Genomic DNA, 19,543 nt, shown 5'->3' on the forward strand with positions numbered 1-19,543 from the left:
GGAATCGTCGCGGAGATCTCTCTCTGTCTCTTCTGAACCTCCCTCCCTTCCCTCTGTCTCTTCTGAGTCAGCCTCCCTCTCCCTCCCCGCCCACCCGAGCTCCGCCCTAGCACCCGCACCCGGGCGCCCCGCCCCGTCCGACGGCCAGCCAAGCCGCGCGTCGGCCAGAGGCTTTATCGGGGTTGCTATTCCCGGCCTTCCCCTCACGCCCTTCCAACGTTGGACCTCCGGCCGGTCCACGGGCCGGCCGATTCCCCCCGGGGGGCCGGGCCTTCCGTTCCGAAGGTTCGGCGATACTCCGGCGACGACGGCCTCCCGAGACAAGCGCGGTCCGAGGGTAAATCCTGCACCGTCGCTGACTCACCTCCCCGGGGAACGGGCCTCGCCCCGACATTACAGCCTGTCGCTGCCGATAATCATTCCCCGGCCCCTCCCGCCCTTCCCAAGGCCTCTTCCTCCCCCGCACTCCCACTCCTCCGCACTCCTCCTTCCTCCCTCCCTCCAGGAGACTCCTGAACTTTCATCCTACTGATGGCTGCTGTTACCGAGGCCCAGCTCCCCGCCCGCGGAGGCCCTACGGCGGCCCAGCTTCCCCGCGGAGGAAGCGGCTCGGCGGCTACAACCCGGGCGGCCGTGGGTTCTAATCCCGGCTCGGCCACGAGTCTGCTCGGTGACCCCGGGCGGGCCACCTGACTCCTCCGTGCCTCGGTTACCCCATCCGCAAAATAGGGGTTAAGACTTTGAGCCCGACGTGGGACAGGTAACGTGTCCAACCCGGCGACCCCGGATCTACCCCAGCGCTTCCCACACAGCGCGCGCTTAACGGAGATCGCGATCGTTACTATTATCATCTACCCCGGCACTCGCGACGGCGCTCGGCACACCGCAAGGGCTTAAAAACCGAAATTATTACGATGATCTAGCCCGGCGTTTAGAAGAGTGCTCGGCATATTGTAAGAACGGTGCTCGGCACGTAGTGAGCGCTTGACAAACACCAGGAAGAAAGGGGGGTGGGGGGCACCGGGAGGGTTCCTTAAATGCTTGAAAGGGAGAAGAAAAGGACAGCTAATCAGAGGCCGAGGCAGCCAACCGGAGAGGCAAGCAATTACGGAGGAAACCCAGGAGAAACTTCTAAACGGGAGAGCGCAAAGCTTCCTCCGCTTCAGGGCTTTCGCTATCGCTGGGGGCCTTTTGGAGTCTTGCCCGTGACGCGGCGCGCAGTCGGAGACTCTACATCGGCCGCGTCTCTTTCCGCCGGCTCCTCGCCGCGCAGACCGACGACAAAAATAGGATTAAAAAACCCCGCCGCACACGCCCCGGTCTCTCCAGACGTTTGCTAACTGTGCTTCACCCATGTTCTCCTCCTCCTCTTCGCTGCTGAATCAACACACAACGGCAAATGACATTCTGGCGGTTTTGCTATCGTCAAACACTAGTAAGGCTGCATAATCCCACGGAGAGACCGGACCGGGTTGCCAACTCTCCGGATCGCTCACCCGACTTCCCTTTTTCCACCCCGACTGACATTTACCCCACTCCGACCCAACGAGCCGCGGCGTCGGGAGCATTAGACAAAGTCAATCTCCCTCGTCTTTTAAAGGCTATCGGGGGCTCGGGGAAGTCTGCCATATTGACCGAGATTACCGAACGGCTGAGCGGGAACTCAGCCTTTCCTAGAAAAGCCGGGGTGGGGGAGGCGGCTTGGCAATTTAGGCCTCGTGGGTAGAGCCCGGGGCCCGGGCGCCAGCAAGACCCGGGTCCTTATCCTGGCTCCGCCGCGTGACCTCGGGCAAGTCGCTTTACTTTGCTGGGCCTCAGTTCCCTCACCTGTAAAACGGGGCCGAAGGGAGTGAGCCCCAGGTGGGACGGGGACCGTGTCCAAGCCCGGTATCCGCTCTAACGCAGCGCCTGGCACACGGTTAAGCGCTGAGCAAACACCCCAATTGATATTAGCACTATTAACATCGATAGAGGCCCCCTCTCCAGAATCTATTTTAACAAATGGGAAGCGCTCAAATAGAGCACCGACTGACCGAAAGCACCCGCCCAGCCCCAACCTACATTACGGAACCGCTGGGCGCCCCAAGGAAAGGATGAAGCTCACGGTGGGGAGAGCTCGACGGAGAGGTTCCCCTCGGGACCACCTCCCTCCTCCCGGCCGGGGCCGCGAAACTCTTTCACGGCCTCTTAAATCATGTACCGCACCTGTTGTCTTTTGGCCGCCATGATGCTCAGTTTATCCACTTCGGGTTTCAGGGCTTTATACTGAATGCCCAGATCTTGCTCCGTGCCGGCGTTCCTCAGCTTCAAGATTCCTTCCTCCACCTACAAGTCGGGGCAAAGGCTTTTGAGTAACAGAGCCGCATTTCCACGCACCGGCCCTCCGAAACCTGCCCCGTCCCCCTTCGTGAGGGTTGGTCGACCCGGGGTTTTGGGGGGTAGAGGGGGCTGTGTGTTCTTGCGAATAATACGGGAGAGGGTCGAGGGAGACTTCTCGCTCCCGGCCCCCCGCTGGGTTCTAGGAGAACGGGCCGTTCGAGTCCGGCTGCAAAAACCTCCAACACCACCAGCGGAGTCAGACCAATGTTTATTTTATTTTTTTAAATGGTATTTGTTAAGCGCTCACGACGTGACCGGCACCGTACTCAGCGCCGGGCTAGATCCAAGCTTAGCAGCTTGAACCCAGTCCGTGCCCCCCACAGGGCCCACAGTCTCAATCCCCGTTTTCCAGACGAAGGAAGGGAGGCCCAGAGGAGTGAAGCGACTTGCCCGAGGTCGTACGGCAGACAAGCGGCGGGGCCGGGGTTGGAACCCGGGTCACCCGGCTCTTTCCGCTAGGCCACCGCGCTTCTCGTCCGGCCCTGACCGGGACCGTGGTCGGCAGGAGACGGACTGGCCGCCTGCCCGGCTCCGAACTCGGGGAGCGTCCGTGAGGGGGGGTGGGTCTGGGCCGCCGGACATCAACGCCTCCCCGCCCCTCGGGCCCCGACGGCGCGCGCCACTCACGATCTTCAGCTGGACGAGGAGCTTGTAGACGTCCGCCATGTCGGCCAGAATGAGCAGGCGGGTGACGGCCGAGAGCAGGGCCCGGGCGGCCCGCACCATGGTCCCGCGCTTCATGGACGAGCAGGGGTCGTCGGCGAACTCCCCCGAGGCGCTCTTCATCAGCTCCCCTGCAGCCATAAATAAAGAAGATTCGATAAATACGTTCGATAAATGCGGCCGAATGAAAGAATGAAAACGCATCCAAGGGCTCAGGCGGGCTGCCGCGGCAACTCTTTCGCGCCACTGAGGTGCTGGGTTTCTAACGTGGCTCAGGGGAAAGAGCCCGGGCTCGGGAGTCGGAGGTCATGGGTTCCAATCCCGGCTCTGCCACTTGGCAGCTGTGTGACTGTGGGCCAGTCACTTCTCTGCTCCGGGCCTCAGTTGCCTCAGCTGTAATATGGGGATGAAGACCTTGGGCTCCACGTGGGACACGCACCGTGTCCGACCTAACTAGCCCAGCGCTTGGTAGAGTGTCTGGTACGGCGTAAGCGCTTAAATGCCATTAAAAAAAAAAAAACCACTTGGCGCTCACAAACAAATCTCTCTTCCTAGAAGAAACTCCATCGTCACCGCCTGGATTTGCCAAGTACCTTTCTCCCAAGAGAAGAGACAGATCTCCCTCTCCTGCGGTAGCTAGTTCTCACAAGGGTAACGGACGGAGGAGGGGACGTGTCCGCCAACTCGGCTGTACTGGACTCTCCCAAGCTCCCAATGCTCTGCACACCGTGAGCGCTCAAACGCCATCGATATTGATGAGCCCCTTGCCCCAAGCCGCTCTCCGAGCCGGGGAGAGTAACTGGATGGCCCGGATCCGGTCCCGGGCCCTTAACGGTCCCTCGGTTTAGGGAGAGAGACAAAACAGTGGCCCGAAAGGAAATTAACCTAGTGGAACTAACACAACTAAAGTAGAATGAGTTCGGTCAAAGCCTACTTTTCACTCATTTAATCGTATTTATTGGGTGCTTACTGGGTGCAGAGCACTGTACGAGAGCTTGGGAAAGTACAATACAGCAATAAAGAGAGACAATCCCGGCCCATGATGAGCTCACAGTCTTGGGGGCGGGGGGGGGGGGGAGACAGACATCGATGCAAGTAAAGAGATATCAATATAAATAAAATTACAGAGAGAGAGAGAGAGAGAGAGAGATAGATAGATAGATAGATAGATAGATAGATAGATAGATAGATAGATAGATAAAAGTGCTGTGGGGCGGGGAGAGGGGAGAAGAACAAAGGGAGCAAGTCAAGTCTTCCGCTAACTGGACGGGGGACGAAAACAATTTAGTTCAGAACAAGGACTGTGCTTTTAAACGAAATTAAGGAAATGGGGGCGGGGGGGGGCGGAGAGAGAAAAAGAGAGTGAGGCGAGAGGGAGAAAAAAAAAAAGAGAGTCCAAGTGCCAATACCACCCACCACTCCCTTCTGAGGGATGGCGACAGGGAAACATCTTGAGCACGTCACCCGGTTAACGGCATTTACCGAGCGCTTACTAGGTTCAGAGTACTGAACCGAGCGCTTGGGAGAGAACAATGTGACGGAATTAGCCGACATGTTCCCCGCCCATAACGAGTCACTCGTATCCTCCACCGAAACACTAACAAGTTAGAAGGAGAGAGCTGAGGATCAGGGCGGTAGTAAAGACGCCCCAAACCAGAGAAAACTTCAGGCCAAGGAACAGAAGCGGGGGGCCGGGGGGAGGGAGAGAGCATGGATGTTGTGTTTTAAGAGGAGACAAATCACCGAATCTCCCGGGATTCGGAGAGTGTGGCCTTTAACAGAGAGTGATTTCGAGGAGTTAACACACACTTTCTCCTGCCCTTTCCTATCCTTAAACCTCTCCTGAGCGCGGCCATTTGCAGCAGCCAACCGGCATCTTCCACGTTTCCGACCTTTCAGGGAGCCAGCCCTGGGCTTCAGAGAGGCCCGAGAGCGGGAGGAATTCAGCCTGCCACTTACGATCCGCCGCTAATGGGTGGAAGAGGTCGGGATCAGGCCAAAATACCACCTGCGGACCCTCTCCACAGGAGATCGCTTCCCCATCCTCTAGACAGAGGCTTTTAGGTTTGGGAAGGAGCAGGCTTTCACGTTTGGGATGAAGTGCAAAACCTCCCCGGGGTTTGGGTCCAAAGCCCCGCCTCGACCTCTTGCCGAGGGGAGACTAAATGTCAAAAATGAGCGGCGCCCGTCCCCTCCCGTGACCCTCCTCTTCCCGGAAGCCTTCGCAAGTCGCGAGAGCACGAGGGAACACGCGCGCCGGTGGGTCCCAGTCCTTCGAGCAGAGTCGCGACGCTAACACGGGAGTGAATACCGATTCACAGTAGTGGCCGTCTTCCTCACTAGATACATAAACTGTGTCATCTGTTGAGCGTTCACGATGTGCCAGGCGCCATTCTAAGCGCAGGAGTGGATAAGATGTTGGACACGGCCCACGCCCCGCAGGGCGCTCCGCAGGCTCCGTCCCCATTTTACAGACGAGGGAACGGAGGCCCGTGGCCCAAAGTTACCCCACAGACGGGCGGGAGAGTCGGAATTGGAACCCAGGTCCTTCTGACTCCCGGGCCCGGGCTCTATCCGCCAGGCCGGGCCGGTTCGCTGCCCATCCCCGGAAGCTAGAGGAAAAACGGAGCCTGAATCGCTGAGGAAGGAGGGCGTTCCGGGCCAGAGGGAGGGTGGGGGCGAGAGGTTGACGGCGAGAGAGACGAGAGCGAAGGACAGCGGGAAGGTTGGCATTAGAGGAGCCAAGTGGGCCGGCCGGGTTGCAGAAGGACGGCAGCGAGGTGAGGGAGGAGAGGGTGAGGGGATTGGGGGCTTTAAAGGCTCGGCTTCCAAGCCCCCAGCTGGGATGCCTGGGCGCCCGCACGTCTCCTCGGGTCGCGCCAGGTTCGCCTGCGACCTAGACCGCCTCCCACGAGAACCTAAGAGCTTCATCTCGTCTAGGGTTCGGTCCGCCTATCCTTCACGTGTCAGATTTCCAGCCCCGGGCTATCGGGGGAAGGATTCAATTGAAATTTAATATTTAGGCCCCTCTTGAAGTATTAAAATCCAATAGCTCCGCCACAAACGTGGAGCGGTAAACCCTTCCCAAACTGGAACTATTCAACCCTCGGGTAGTTGACGAAGGTCGGCTCTTGCCTCTTCTTACCCAAATTTAAAGGGTGTTTGGAGGTCAAAATACAGAGCCTGGGGGGCGGGGCGGGGAGCGGGGAGGAGAAACCACCTCGGCATCAGGTTTCAAAAAAGGCTAAAGGGCCCAAAGCCAAGCACCCTCGCCTGGGACTTGGATACGGTCCCCGAGGATGGGGATCCAGGAAATCTCTCGGGGGTCCTCGATATTTTTTGATTTTTTTGGTATTTAAGCGCTTCCTGCGTGCCACGCGCCGTGCTAAGCGCTGGGGTAGATAGGAGCTAATCGGATTGGACACAGTCCATATCCAAGACGGGGCTCACAGTCAATCCCCATTTTACAGACGCGGTAACCGAGGCCCAGAGAACTGAAGTGACTCGCCCACCGTCACACAGCAGACAACTGGCGGAGGCCGGATTCGAATCTGGGTCCAGACGAGGTAACTGAAGCCCGGAAGGAAGCAGAGCTGGGATTAGAACCCAGGTCCTTGTGACTCTCAGGCTCTACCCACCGGGTCTCGCTGCTTCTCTTAGTGTCGAAAGCCAGTGGGCCTTTCTCTTCTCGAGTGTATTTCCATTGACCCGAGCAAGATCCCTGAGGCCGACTCGCGGCAGATTCTTCGACGGAAAGCGATTTATCCAGATCTTGCCGAAAGTCTGAGGCTCCCACTGATACACGCGTTCAAAAAAAAAAAAAAAAAAAAACCAACCCCACACCAAATTACGGCGGCTTAAGGGAAGCTATTAGAAAATAAAGGAATACTTTATTTAGGCCAAAACAGTGTGAGATTTTCTAAGGTTTTGTATTCAAAGGCAAATGCTCCGAAAGAAGCAATTTTCGTTTTAAACTAAAATTCAAATCCACTAACAACCTCTTCCCGGGAAGCTCTCGGGGAGGGGAGGGAGGGGAAGGCAGACATCTGGGATTAGATGATGAAGGCTAGCGAAAGGCCCGGGCCTGGGCGCCGGAGGAGCCGGGTTCTCGCCCGGCCCGCCGCTCACCTCACCTGCTGGGTGACTTTGGACAACTTGGCTTCTTCGGGCCTCAGTTTCCTCATCGAAAAAGTGGGGATTCGATCCCTGTTTCTCTCTCCTACTGATGATGTGAGCCCCAGATGGAACCTGATGATCGATCTACCTACCCCAGTGCTTAGTAGGGGGCTCGGCGCGCAGTAATAATAATAACGTTGGTATTTGTTAAGCGCTTACTGTACGCCGAGCACTGTTCTAAGCGCTGGGGGAGATACAAGGTCATTAGGATGGCCACACGAGGCTCACGGTCTTCATCCCCGTTTTCCAGATGAGGTCACTGAGGCACCGAGAAGTGAAGTGACTTGCCCAGCCAGAGTCACAGAGCTGACGAGTGGCGGGGGGGGGGGGGGGGGGGGGGGCCGGGATTCGAACCCATGACCTCTGACTCCTAAGCCCGGGCTCTTTCCACCGAGCCCCGCGGCTTCTCTACGGTAAGTACTCTACAGTAAGAGCTCAAACACACACCACGACTATTATTCTGAATTAAAAGGACAAGGAAATAAGAGAGGCCACACCCTACCCCCCAAAGAAGGCAACGGACCTATTTTTGCTCTAGCTGACAGGCAGCGTGGGAGACCAGACGAAAATAGAAGGCCTCGCATTTAAGGCTTCGTTTTCGGCGCCGATTCAAGCGTGCCCGGCTGCTCTGCAGACCCACTCCAAACTTCGGCGATTACACATTCAAATCCATGCCCGACATGTATTTCCATGTGTAATCACTTTTCAAAAAGGAAATTAACCCGCAGAAACTATGTTAATGCAACTTCGTGGTTGAAACGCTCCGTGCGGAAGTCAGAATCCCGGTTCCCAAGGCAACCCTCTCCGCCTGCACCGGCTAGAGAGCGAGTGATTCCGCGATCCGCGGCAAAAGGAGGATCCCCCCCGCCCAGTCGCTAGGTCCCGCTGACTTTTAGGGGACGTCCCCCCGCCTCGCTCCCTCCATCTTCCTTTCCGGAGACGGCAACCCGTCGGATCCGGGAGACGGGGCTAGCGGCCGTCTCCGAAGGAGCTGGAGGATTCAGAATTCCTTCCTCCCCTGCCGTCTTCGATCCACCCACCCCCGGCTCTGAAGCCCGGTACATCTGCACCGGCGCCCGTGCCAGCCGAGTGATTCGGGTGGGGAGGAGCATTTCTGGCACGACTCGAAGCGGAGAAGACACGGCCTTCCTCCCGGGGATCTGACGGCTCGTCGCAGACGAACTTGAGTTATGAAATACCTAACTGACAAAACCACTTAGGGACTGTACGGCACGGTCTCCTCGCTCCCCGTTGCCGACGCGGGAGGCGGAGGCGCGAGAAGGCCCCGGCTCCCTCAGACGAGTGCTTAGTACGGCGCTCCGCACACCCTGAGCGCTCAATCGATACGACCGAATGAAGGAACGCGTGAAGACCCCCCTCGACTGGAAGCTCGGCGCGGGCGGGGAACGTGCCTCCCCAACTCGGTGGGGGTTGCGCTCTCCGAAGAGCAAAAGCCCACCGCTCCGCACGGGGAAAGCGCCCGGTAAAGACCGATGAGGAGGACGGGACTCCGTGTGGACCGGTGGGCCTTCGGGGACAGCTCCGGATTTGGGAAGCGTGGCCCAGTTGGAAAAGCCCGGGCCCGGGAGTCAGACGACCGGGGCCCCGATCCCAGCTCCGCCACCCGCCTGCTGGGTGACCCCGGCCGAGTCACTTCACCTCTCTGGGCCTCCGTTTCTCCGGCGGTTAAACGGGAATCCGTTACCTCTTCTCTCCCCCACTTGGACTGCGAGCCTCCGACTCTCTCTGACCTGTTTAACCCGCGTCGGCCCCAGCGCTTAGAACCGTGTGGCGCACAGTAAACCCTCGAGTGCCACGACAGCAGTAATAATCTGGGGAGCGGTCCCGACAATGCAGAGGCGGGAAGAGCGGGAGAGGGCGCAGGAAAATCACTCCAGAAAGACAAGTCTCAGTGGTCTGTTGGCAATTTTCTAACCTGCTATGTCTGTTACCGGTTCCGTCCCTCCCTTTTTATTTTTAAATTGCCAACCACCTTCCCGCCCCGTCCCGCCACACACCTCCACCTTAAGGGACAGGCACTGTGTCTAATTCTAACCTGAGAATTATCTCCCAGCGCCGAGTACGGCGATCCGCCCGTGGTCTGGGCTTATTATAATTAGAGATTGGGAGACGGCACTGAAAAAGGGAGGCGAGGTCGCACTACGAGGACGGTGACTCACGGTTCTGCCCGCGATAAAGCAGAAGGCGACTAATGCTCACGATAACCTGGGAGCAGATTGAGTTAACTTGACTTCGGTCAGCGTCGGCTGCTATTCTGCTTGCTCTCGCTCTCCGTGACTTTAAAGAGCCCAGCGGCTCCGACTCAAACCTGAAAAACCCAGTTTCGGAGCAGAGGGTTAAACGGAACCAGAGGACGAAGGAGAGGTCCTCGACTCGGGGCTTGGTATGTATTGAGCGCTGACTACGTTCAGAGCACGGCGCTCTGGGAGAGGAGAAGACTTTCAGTCATTTAAACAGCACCAGCCCCAAATTAAATTGGTCATTATTTATCAAATCTTGATCGACAAAAAAGGGAGCAGTAAGACATCTTCAAAATGTCAGTTTCACCCTCCCGGCGTCTCCGCCCCCGATCATGAGGCTTCGAGGCACTCGAAGGCAGCTGCCGGATTTAGTCAGAGCTAGCAAATCCAACAGGCCAAATTAAAATCGGGAGTTGCAGGCGCTGACCCCTCCAAAAAGGCTCTCAAGACTGAGACTGCTAGACTGTAAGCCTGTTGGGGACAGAGAGCGTGTCTATCAACTCTGATACACAAACACGCCCACGTATTTTTTACGGTATTTGTTTAGCGCTGACCGTGCGCTGGGGTAGAGAGATAGAAGCTAATCAGGTTCGGCGCAGGCCGTGACCCACGCGGGGCTCACGGTCATAATCCCCATTTTACAGATGAGGAAACCGAGGCACAGGGAAGTCAAGTGGCTTGCTAAAGGTCGGGCAGCAGACAGGTGGCAGAGCCAGAACTGGAACCCAGGTCCTTCCGCCTCCCGGGCCCGGGCTCGAGTCACTAATAATTGTGGTGGGAAGCAGCGTGGCTCGGTGGAAAGCGCCCGGGCTCGGGAGTCAGAGGTCGAGGGTCCTAATCCCGGCTCCGCCGCTTGTCAGCTGGGTGACTCTGGCCAAGTCACTTCGCTTCTCTGGGCCGCAGTTCCCTCAACCGTAAAATGGCGATGGAGACGGCGAGCCCCACGTGGGACGACCTGATCCCCTTGCATACTCTCCAGCGCTTTGCACCTGGTAAGCGCTTAATAAATAAATGCCATTATTATTCCGTTAAGCGCCTGCTACGGATGAGGCAATGACCTCAAAGTTCTAGAAGCGAAGCTCTGAAGCCTCCATCCGTGGTTCCGCCGAACCAGCCCGGCAAGAGAGAGAAATCTCATCCGTGTCCGTGGCCGGTTGACAGAAGGGAAGAATCAATCCGTGGATCCGGTACGCATCTCACAGCCTAAATCTTGGAAGCTTTCTCCTGGACCATAACCAGGATCCTCCTTTGCCCAGCTAAACCAGAAGGGAGCCTCCCTTTCTGCTTCCTGACCACTCCTCGCCGACGTTCCCGGCCAACTTCCTTATTTGTTTGATTTTGTTTTAGACTCCTCTTTGGAAAAAGCGGCTGGAGTCATCCCTCCCACTACGTTCTGGACAGCTGACACGCTGTTACTCCTTAATACGTTATTCCGCTTACAGTAGGGTACTTGTTGAGCGCTCACCATGCTCCGAGCGTTCGGCCTGCGATAAAGCAGAAGGCGATTAATGCTCACGATAATCTGGGAGCGAATTTAGTTGAGTTCTGTCAGCGTCGGCTGACAATTCGCCTGCTACGTGCTCTTGCTCTCCGGGACCTTAAGGGCACGCCGGCTCCGACTCAAACCGGAAAAACCCAGTTTAGGAGCAAAGAGCTAAACGGAACCGGAGGACGAAGCAGAGGTTCGGGGCTTGGTATTTATCGAGCGCTTACGACGTTCAGAGCACGGTCCTAGGTGCTTGGAGGGGAAGGCTTTCGGTCATTTCAACACCTCCAGCCCCGAGTGAGTGAGGATGGCCACAGTCCCCATCCCACGCGGGGCTAACGGTCTAAACGGGAGGGAGCGGGACCGTTTTACGGAGGGGGGGAACCGGATAAGCGAGGCGACTTGCCACGCAGAGGACGAGTGGCAGAGCTGGGATTAGAAGCCACATCCTCTGACTTCCGGGCCCGCTGCTTCGATTTCACGGTCTCCCCCTTCGGCCCAGGAGACCGGGGCTCGGCCAAGCCCTTAGGAGTGAGGGCCTGGGACGTTTAGGCTGAGCCCGGTCTCTCTTCCGGGGTCCGGGGGGCAGGGCTGCACCTCTGAGGGTGGGGGGTAGAAGGGGCGCTCCAAAGCCGCCCAAAACAGAGGAGGAAGAAACAGCGCGTGTAGGTCACGGGACACCCCGAGACCCAGGCCAGGCCCCGTGCTGCTGAGCTCCCGGGCTCTCCGCCAGAATTACCCGGAGGCGATTCGCTGTTCATTCAGGCCCGTACGTCTGATTCAACCCCTGGTATTTATTAAGCGCTCGCCTGAGAGACAAGAGAGTCAGTCGATTACCACTCTACGGGAGCTGGCCCGAAAATGGGCTACCAGCCGGGCAATTACAGAGACTTTCAAAACTTTCCTCCGACTTTCTCCCCGATCGGCAGCATTGGCGATTTCCTCTCTCCCGTCCGGTCGCGAGTTAGACCCCACCCACCCCGTACTCTCGGCCAGGCCCACCAGGGCAGCTGGAGATTCCTTTTTCCAGCCATTAAAATCTCCACGGCCTTCGGCATCCAGCCCGTGGGCAGAGAGGAAAAAATAGGCTCGCGAGGCGGCCAGATACCGTCCAGAGGCACCGGGGGCAGGGAGAACACGAAAGGGGGCCGGAATGGGGGACAGGGAAACATTTTCCTGTATTATTCTCTCTCCAATCAATCAGTGGTATGTACTGAGCGCTTACTGGGTAGAGAACGCCGGACTTAACGCTTGAGAGAGGACGACCGCTGCCCACGACGAGCTTATGGGCTCCGAGGGGGAGACAGCAAACTGAGATCGCCCGGTCCCATCCTACGCGTAAAGGATTTTGACACAGAGCCCGCCGCCATCTGGACTGTGAGCTCGTCGCGGGCAGGGAACCTGTCCGTTTATGGTTGCTCTGTACTCTCCCAAGCGCTCAGTACAGTGGTCTGCGCAGAGTGTTCAATAGATAGGACTGAATGAATGAGAAGCAGCGAGGTCTAATGGATAGAGCCCGGGCCTGGGAATTAGAAGGACCTGGGTTCTCGTCCCGGTTCCGCCGCCTGCCCGCTGGACGGCCTCGGACTTCCCTTCTCTGGGCCTCGGTTCCCTCATCTGTCAAATGGGGGTTAATAATAATTATAATGTTGGTATTTGTTAAGCGCTTACTATGTGCAGAGCACCGTTCTAAGCGCTGGGGGAGATACGGGGTCATCAGGTGGTCCCACGTGAGGCTCCCGGTCTTCGTCCCCATTTTACAGACGAGGTCACTGAGGCCCGGAGAAGGGAAGTGACTCGCCTACAGTCACCCAGCTGCCAAGTGGCAGAGCCGGGATTCGAACCCATGACCGGTGACTCTCCAGCCCGGCCTCTTTCCACTGAGCCACGCTGCTTCCCAAAGTCACACAGCGGACAAGTCGCAGAGGCGGGATTAGAATCCGAGACCTCCGACTTGGCTCTTTCGGTTAAGACCGCGAACCCCACGTTGGGACAGGGACTGGGTCCAACCCGATCCGCTCGCGTCCACCCCGGGGCTTAACCCGGTACCTGGGACCCAGTGAGCGCTTACCAGACGCCACTATTATTTTTACCCGATCGTATTTATTGAGCGCTCGCCGGGTGCTGGGCGCTACCGCACAACAATAAACCCACGCGTTCCCTGCCCACAGAGAGCTTGGGGATCGTATATTTCGAGCTCCTTCACGCACCCCTCATCACACCGGCCGGCACACAAACGACAGGCAGTCTTTCTGCGCCTTTGAGACCGCTCTCCTCCCCACATTTCACGGGCAGGCGGCCCGTCAATCCGAGATGGAAGTAATAACGTGGCCGACCACTCTCCCGCCTGATTAGGCAGACTGCACGGAATCGTCTACCGTTCTCTTTTACATCTCGGGCCGCCCCCGACGGGGAAGTGGTTTCATTTTCAATCCGACAGGGTTCTCTACCACCGCAGAGAGACACGGCCCGGCGTTTCGGCCTTTATTGGTTTCTTCGCGTGCAAACGGGCTCGACCGTGGACGAATCATTTTCGGAAATTAACCCGCGGCCCGGAGCCGGCTGTGGACAGATATACGCCGGCTATCCGAGGATGCTCTCTTATACGAAAACGGTCAAAGGAGGGCAACCGTTATTTAGCTAGGCGGTTTTCGGGGAAACCGATCATTTACGAGAGATGCTTAAAAAACTCATCCCCGGGTCTCTACGGGCACATAGATCACCCAAGTTTAAGGACTCGGGGCCGACGGAGAGGGTGAATGGGAAGTCGCCGCTAACGAAAAATCAGTTTGGAAAAAGGATGACTTTCTCTCCCCGATCGAGGCGAGAAAGATTAACCCTCTGACTTCTCGGTGTTTGCTCTGAAAGGCAGAGAGAGAGAGAGAGAGAGAGAGAGACGCTTCCCACATCAGCCTCCTGAGAGGGTTTAGGGAGGGCATTCGTGGCCCAGTCGATCCATGCTATAGACTGAGCACCTTTCTGGGGGGATGTGTTAAGCACTCATGCACGTCAAACACTCTTCTAAGCCGCTGGAGCGGACACGGGTCAACTAGGGTGGACAGTATCCCTGCCCCGACCGGAGCTCCCAGCCTAAGGAGGGAGAGAGAACGGGCACCGAAACCCTACTTTGCAGTTGAGGCAGAATGAGTGACTTGCCCAAGGCCACGCAGCAAGCAGTTGGCAGAGCGGGGATTAGAACCCAGGTCCTCTGACTCTCGGGTCTGTGCTCTTTCCACTCGTCAACGCTGCTTCTCCCTTGTACGCAGCACAGTAAGCACCTGAATACCACAGTAATTATTATTTTTATTTATTCAAACCACCCAGCCAGCGGGGAGTGAGGGTTTTACGTGGTTCCCTCGCTGGCCCCGTTAGAAACATTCCCAAAGTCACACGAACAGGGCTCAGATCCTCCACACAGCAATGGCTTTTAAACCGGTATGGAGGCGAGAGGGTGTTTTTTGTTTCTGTTTTGTCTTGAAGGGGAACCCTGGAGTCCTCCCGCCCATTTCATATTTTACTCTCATCTCCGGGCACATTATAATTATCATCATCATCACCACCACCGCTCCCCGGTAAGCTTTCGGGGACATCCTAAGACGGTATCTCACAGGCACCAGGGACGGAAGGCCCAGGGGCACAAGGGACCAAAATCCATCCGGTAATCCCCTTCCTATAGAAAAAACGGGAAGGATAAATTTCCACACGTAAAACTTAAAACACCGTGGATTTCGCCAGAATGTACATCTCCTAACCATGAAGGGGGGGGAACCCAAAGGATGCATTCTGGTCTGTAGCTTCTAGTTTAAAACAAACCACACAAAAAAACTTACTTCTTCCATTGCATTGGTATCATAATAATAATATTGGCATTTGTTAAGCGCTTACTATGTGCCAAGCACTGTTCTAAGCGCCGGGGAGGAGAGGTACAAGGTGATCAGGTTGTCCCACGTGGGGCTCACGTCTTGATGATCCCTGAAGATTTCAACCGGGCTTCTATTCCCCAACCGCTCTCGCGCTAACTCATTTTTGTCCCCACAACCCCCTGCTGATGGGGAAACTGAGGTACAGAGAGGTCAGGACACAGGCAGTCCCCCTGGAGGGCCGCAGACCTCAGGCTCCAAGCTGGTGATATTTAGGAGAAGCGGCCAGGCCTGGGGGTCAGAAGGACCTGGGTTCTAATCCCGACTGGGCCACCTGTCTGCTGTGCGACCTTGGGCAAGTCGCCACTTCTCGGGGCCTCAGTGCCCTCGCCTGTAAAATGGGGATGGAGGCTGTGAGACGTGGGTGGGTCCAACCTGACTAGCTGGGATCTACCTGTGCCTGGCACATAGTAAGCGCTTAACAGATACCATAAAAAGAAAAGTTGACTGGGGGTGGGGCACTGGGCCTAAGCGCTTGGGAGAATTCAATGCGACAGCCTGGAGAGACACAATTCTGCCCCTCAGGGAGCTGGTCTCTGGGGGAGTTCGTTCATTCCTTCATTCAGTAGTATTTATTGAGCGCTTACTATGTGCAGAGCACTGTACTAAGCGCTTGGGATGAACAAGTCGGCAACAGATAGAGACGGTCCCTGCCGTTTGACGGGCTTACGGTCTGATCGGGGGAGACGGACAGACGAGAACGATGGCAGTAAACAGAGTCGAGGGGAAGAACATCTCGTAAAGACAATGGCGACTAAATAGAATCGAGGCGATGTACAATTCATTAACAAAATAAATAGGGTAACGAAAATATGTACAGTCGAGCGGACGAGTACGGTGCCGTGGGGATGGGAAGGGAGAGAGGTGGAGGAGCAGAGGGGAAAGGGGAAAATGAGGGTTTAGCTGCGGAGAGGTAAAGGGGGGATGGCAGAGGGAGTAGAGGGGGAAGAGGAGCTCGGTCTGGGAAGGCCTCTCGGAGGAGGTGAGTTTTAAGTAGGGTTCCGAAGAGGGAAAGAGAATCAGTCTGGCGGAGGCGAGGAGGGAGGGCGTTCCGGGACCGCGGGAGGACGCGACCCGGGGGTCGACGGCGGGACGGGCGAGACCGAGGGACGGCGAGGAGGCGGGCGGCGGAGGAGCGGAGCGTGCGGGGTGGGCGGTAGAAAGAGACAAGGGAGGAGAGGTAGGAAGGGGCGAGGTGACGGAGAGCCTCGAAGCCTAGAGTGAGGAGTTTTTGTTTGGAGCGGAGGTTGATAGGCAACCACTGGAGTTCGCCACCGAGGATATAGAAGCCTAGATTCCAGATGATAAAAAGGCACGAGACTTTGATCTCTTATTTAATAGAGCGATCTCCACCCAGAACTATAAACATTCAAATGCCTCTCTTGCACCGGAAAAAATCTGTCTTCATTATTCACAGGAAGGATTCTAGGAAATTTACAGGCCGTACCAGAGGGCTCAGGAGCAGAATCAGATGGGTTTTGTTGTTTTTTTTTTTTAACGGACTCCGTTAAACGCTTACTACGGGGCAGGCGCTGGGGTAGATTCGAGTCAGTGAGGTCAGACGCAGTCTCTGCTCCTCACAGGGTCTAAGGGCTGAGTTGCCATTTACGGACGAGGCGGCTGAGGCCAAGTGGAGAGACTGGCCCAGGGTCACGCAGCAGGCGAGTGGAGGAACGGGGATTAGAACCCGGGTCTTCCGACTCCTTCAGGCCCGGGATCCTCCCCCTGGGTTGGGTCATTCGAAAGCCTGCCGGTGAAAATAGGGAATCCTTTCAAGGAGGCGGGATGGATCGCCGGGGCACCTCCCTGAAGCGAGGCTCTACCTAAACCGTAAGCTCGCTGCAGGGAGGGAACGGGTCTACGGACTCGGACTCGTTAGTACGTCGTACTCTCCCGGGTGCTCGCCACAAAGTCGGCGCTCAGTAAATATCACTGGTCGATGAGTGATCGAGAGTGGCCTCCGGTGGCTCCAGCCCGCCGCGTTTTCCTAAGGTTGGCGACGAAACACCCGCTCGCCTGCTTAGGTGATGAGCCCAGGGTGGGACCGGGTGGGGAGGTGGGTGCCACGACAGTGTCCAATCTGATTAGCTCGCATCTACCCCGGAGCCTGACGTGCAGACAGCACTATTGGCAGTGATATCCATCAGCTGATCATTGGTATTTACTGAGCACTTGCTGGGTGCCGAGCACCAGACGCTTGGCAGAGTCCAGTAGGACAGAGTTGCCGGGCAAGACTCCTGTCCACGAGGCGCTGAAACGTTCAAATCGACAACGGAGAGGGGAAGGTGGGGTAAGGACGCGGACGCAGGAGCCGGGGGGCCGGGGTGAGCGCTTCGATTCCGAGGGCTCAAGGGTCAGTCGATCCTATTTATTGAGCGCTCAGCGTATTAAGCCCCGGGGAGACTGCAATATAACAGAGTTGACGGGTACGTTCCCTGCCCGCGGCGAGCTTACCGTCTAGAGGGGGACAGAGACGTTCACATAAAGGAATTCAGAGGTCCTCAGCCAAGCGCATAATCGACGCGGAGGAGAGGGTGGATTTAGGAGGCGGCGGAAATCGAGGGCTCGGCCAAGGAAGGCCCCTTGGGATTTTAGGGAAAGGTCTGAAGGCGGGGAGAGGGCTGGCCGGCGGGGGTGCGGGAGGAGGGAGGGCCGGGCCCGGCGGGAGAACGCAGACCAGAATAATAATGATAACGTGGGTATTTGTGAAGCGCTCACTATGTGCAGAGCACTCTTCTAAGCGCCGGGGTAGGTACAGCGTAATCACGTGGTCCCACGTGAGGCTCACCCCCTTTTACAGATGAGGGAACTGAGGCAGAGAGAAGTGAAGTGACCTGTCCCAGAAGTCGGCGGTAGGACAGACGAGATGGAGGCGCAGGGAGTACGAGGCCTTAGTGGCAGATTTCCCCGCCTTGAGAGGAGCCCAGCTCTCTCCTCGTTCCTCCGACCCGCTCAAAGCCCGCCCCCGCCTACCTTGCTTCCGGACATCTTCGACGGCCGCCACCAGCTCCTCCTTGAGAAACTGACTTTCCTTGGCGATCTTATCGCCCTTGTCCAGGAAGTTCTCCGTGGCCTGTTCCACCGACGCGGCCAACACGTGGGCCTTCTTGGACCGGCCCCTCTTCTTATTCGAGGGTCCCTTGTTACTGGTGTTGACCAGCGTGGTCACCTGAAACGGTTCAGATTCGAAGAGGACGCTGAAGATTAACGGGAAACGGGGCTCAAAGCCGTTCATCGTTCAATCCATCGCGTATATCGAGCGCTCACCGCGTGCAGAGCACTACGCTGAGCGCCGGGGAGGGTGTGATACGTCAAGAAACGGACACATTCCCTGCCCCCGAGGAGCTTTCGGTTTAGGAAGGAAAGCAAGCCAACATTTACCTCCCCGGGGAAAGGCAACCCCGAGCTACAGAGCGTTTACCGCTCGGGCAAACACCTCGACGTTCACACGAACCCCGATTTACGCTATCCGGCGCCAAACGAGTGGGCGCAAATCTGTTTCCGTCTCCCCCGGGTGCGACCAAACGGTCGAGGCGGACCGCTTACCAAATACCCCGCTTGAGGCGAACGCGGAAGTCTAGCCGGAGCTGGACGAGTTTGCGGATTTATTTTTGTTGTGGGCCAGAAGAAGAGAAGTTGATTAGAGGCATCAGACGCATCAGCGCCGTCACGTGTCATTAAGCAGAGCGCTGCAGAACGAGGCCAATTCTGGCTTGGGTTTCCCGGTACAGAGCGGAGCCAGTTTTTCAGAAGCCTACGTTGTTGTTTTTTTACCCTGGAGACATGTATTAATTCAGGGTTTCTGCAGAAAAATCTCTATTCCCTGGTCTCACGCCAATCAATTAGGTATTCGAGGCGCCTCGGCATATATATCCGCTTGCTGATTCCACTGCAGGGCTTAGGACAGCGCTCTGCACACGGTAGGTGCTCAATAAATACCACCGATTGATTGATCGATTGAAGTATTCTGTGACGAATCTCTAAGTCGCTCGACGGTATCGAATGTGTGCACGGCCTCGGATTAGGCGGTTGGGAGAGCGCGATAAGACCGAGTTGGTATTTATGTTTCCTGCCCACGAGGAGCTTGTAGCTTAGAGGAGCTCAGAGCCCGTTGTTGGGCAGGGGTCGTCTCTCTCTGTTGCCGAATTGTCCATTCCAAGCGCTTAGTACAGTGCTCTGCACATGGTAAGCGCTCAATAAATACTATTGAATGAATGAAGCAAATCCCCTTTTATCAGTAAACGCGGGTATTCTCCCCAGCGCTTCGTACAGGGCTCTGCACGGAGGAAGGGCTCCAAAAAGACAACCGGCTGGATCCAAAGGAGGCAGGGAGAGAGCACGACCTCGTGGAAAGAGCCTGGGAGCCCGAAGCCCTGGGTTCTGATCCCGACTGCCGCGCGCTGGCTGTTGTGACCCTGGCGGCTCGCTTCTCCCTTCCGGGCACCCATCTCCTCCGTACCCGTTTTCTCCTTCCTCTTTGATTGCGAGCCCCTCGTGGGACAAGGTCGGGGTCCGAGCTGATTATGGAGCACCCACCCCAGCGCGCGGTTCAGGGCTTGGCACGTGGCAAGCCCTCGATTAATACAATAATAGCATTGTTGAGGGAGGGAAAGGGCTCTGCAGCGTGGCTCGGTGGAAAGAGCCCGGGCTTAGGAGTC

The 19,543-nt window shown here is 56.9% G+C and overlaps 1 protein-coding gene across 2 annotated transcripts in view; it reads right to left on the reverse strand.

Annotated features, from left to right (window-relative positions):
- CTNNA1 (catenin alpha 1) overlaps window positions 1-19,543 on the reverse strand; it is a 114,243-nt gene that overhangs the window by 73,214 nt on the left and 21,486 nt on the right. For both annotated transcript variants that reach the window (XM_029053079.1, XM_029053080.2), the window contains exons 3-5: window positions 17,859-18,054; window positions 3,007-3,173; window positions 2,206-2,325 (exon numbers count right to left, since the gene is read on the reverse strand). In XM_029053079.1, the coding sequence (XP_028908912.1) occupies window positions 2,206-2,325; window positions 3,007-3,173; window positions 17,859-18,054 (483 nt within the window). The remainder of the gene's footprint in view (window positions 1-2,205; window positions 2,326-3,006; window positions 3,174-17,858; window positions 18,055-19,543) is intronic.

The sequence above is a fragment of the Ornithorhynchus anatinus genome, chromosome X2 (assembly GCF_004115215.2).
Source record: "Ornithorhynchus anatinus isolate Pmale09 chromosome X2, mOrnAna1.pri.v4, whole genome shotgun sequence".
In the NCBI taxonomy this organism is placed as follows: domain Eukaryota; kingdom Metazoa; phylum Chordata; class Mammalia; order Monotremata; family Ornithorhynchidae; genus Ornithorhynchus; species Ornithorhynchus anatinus.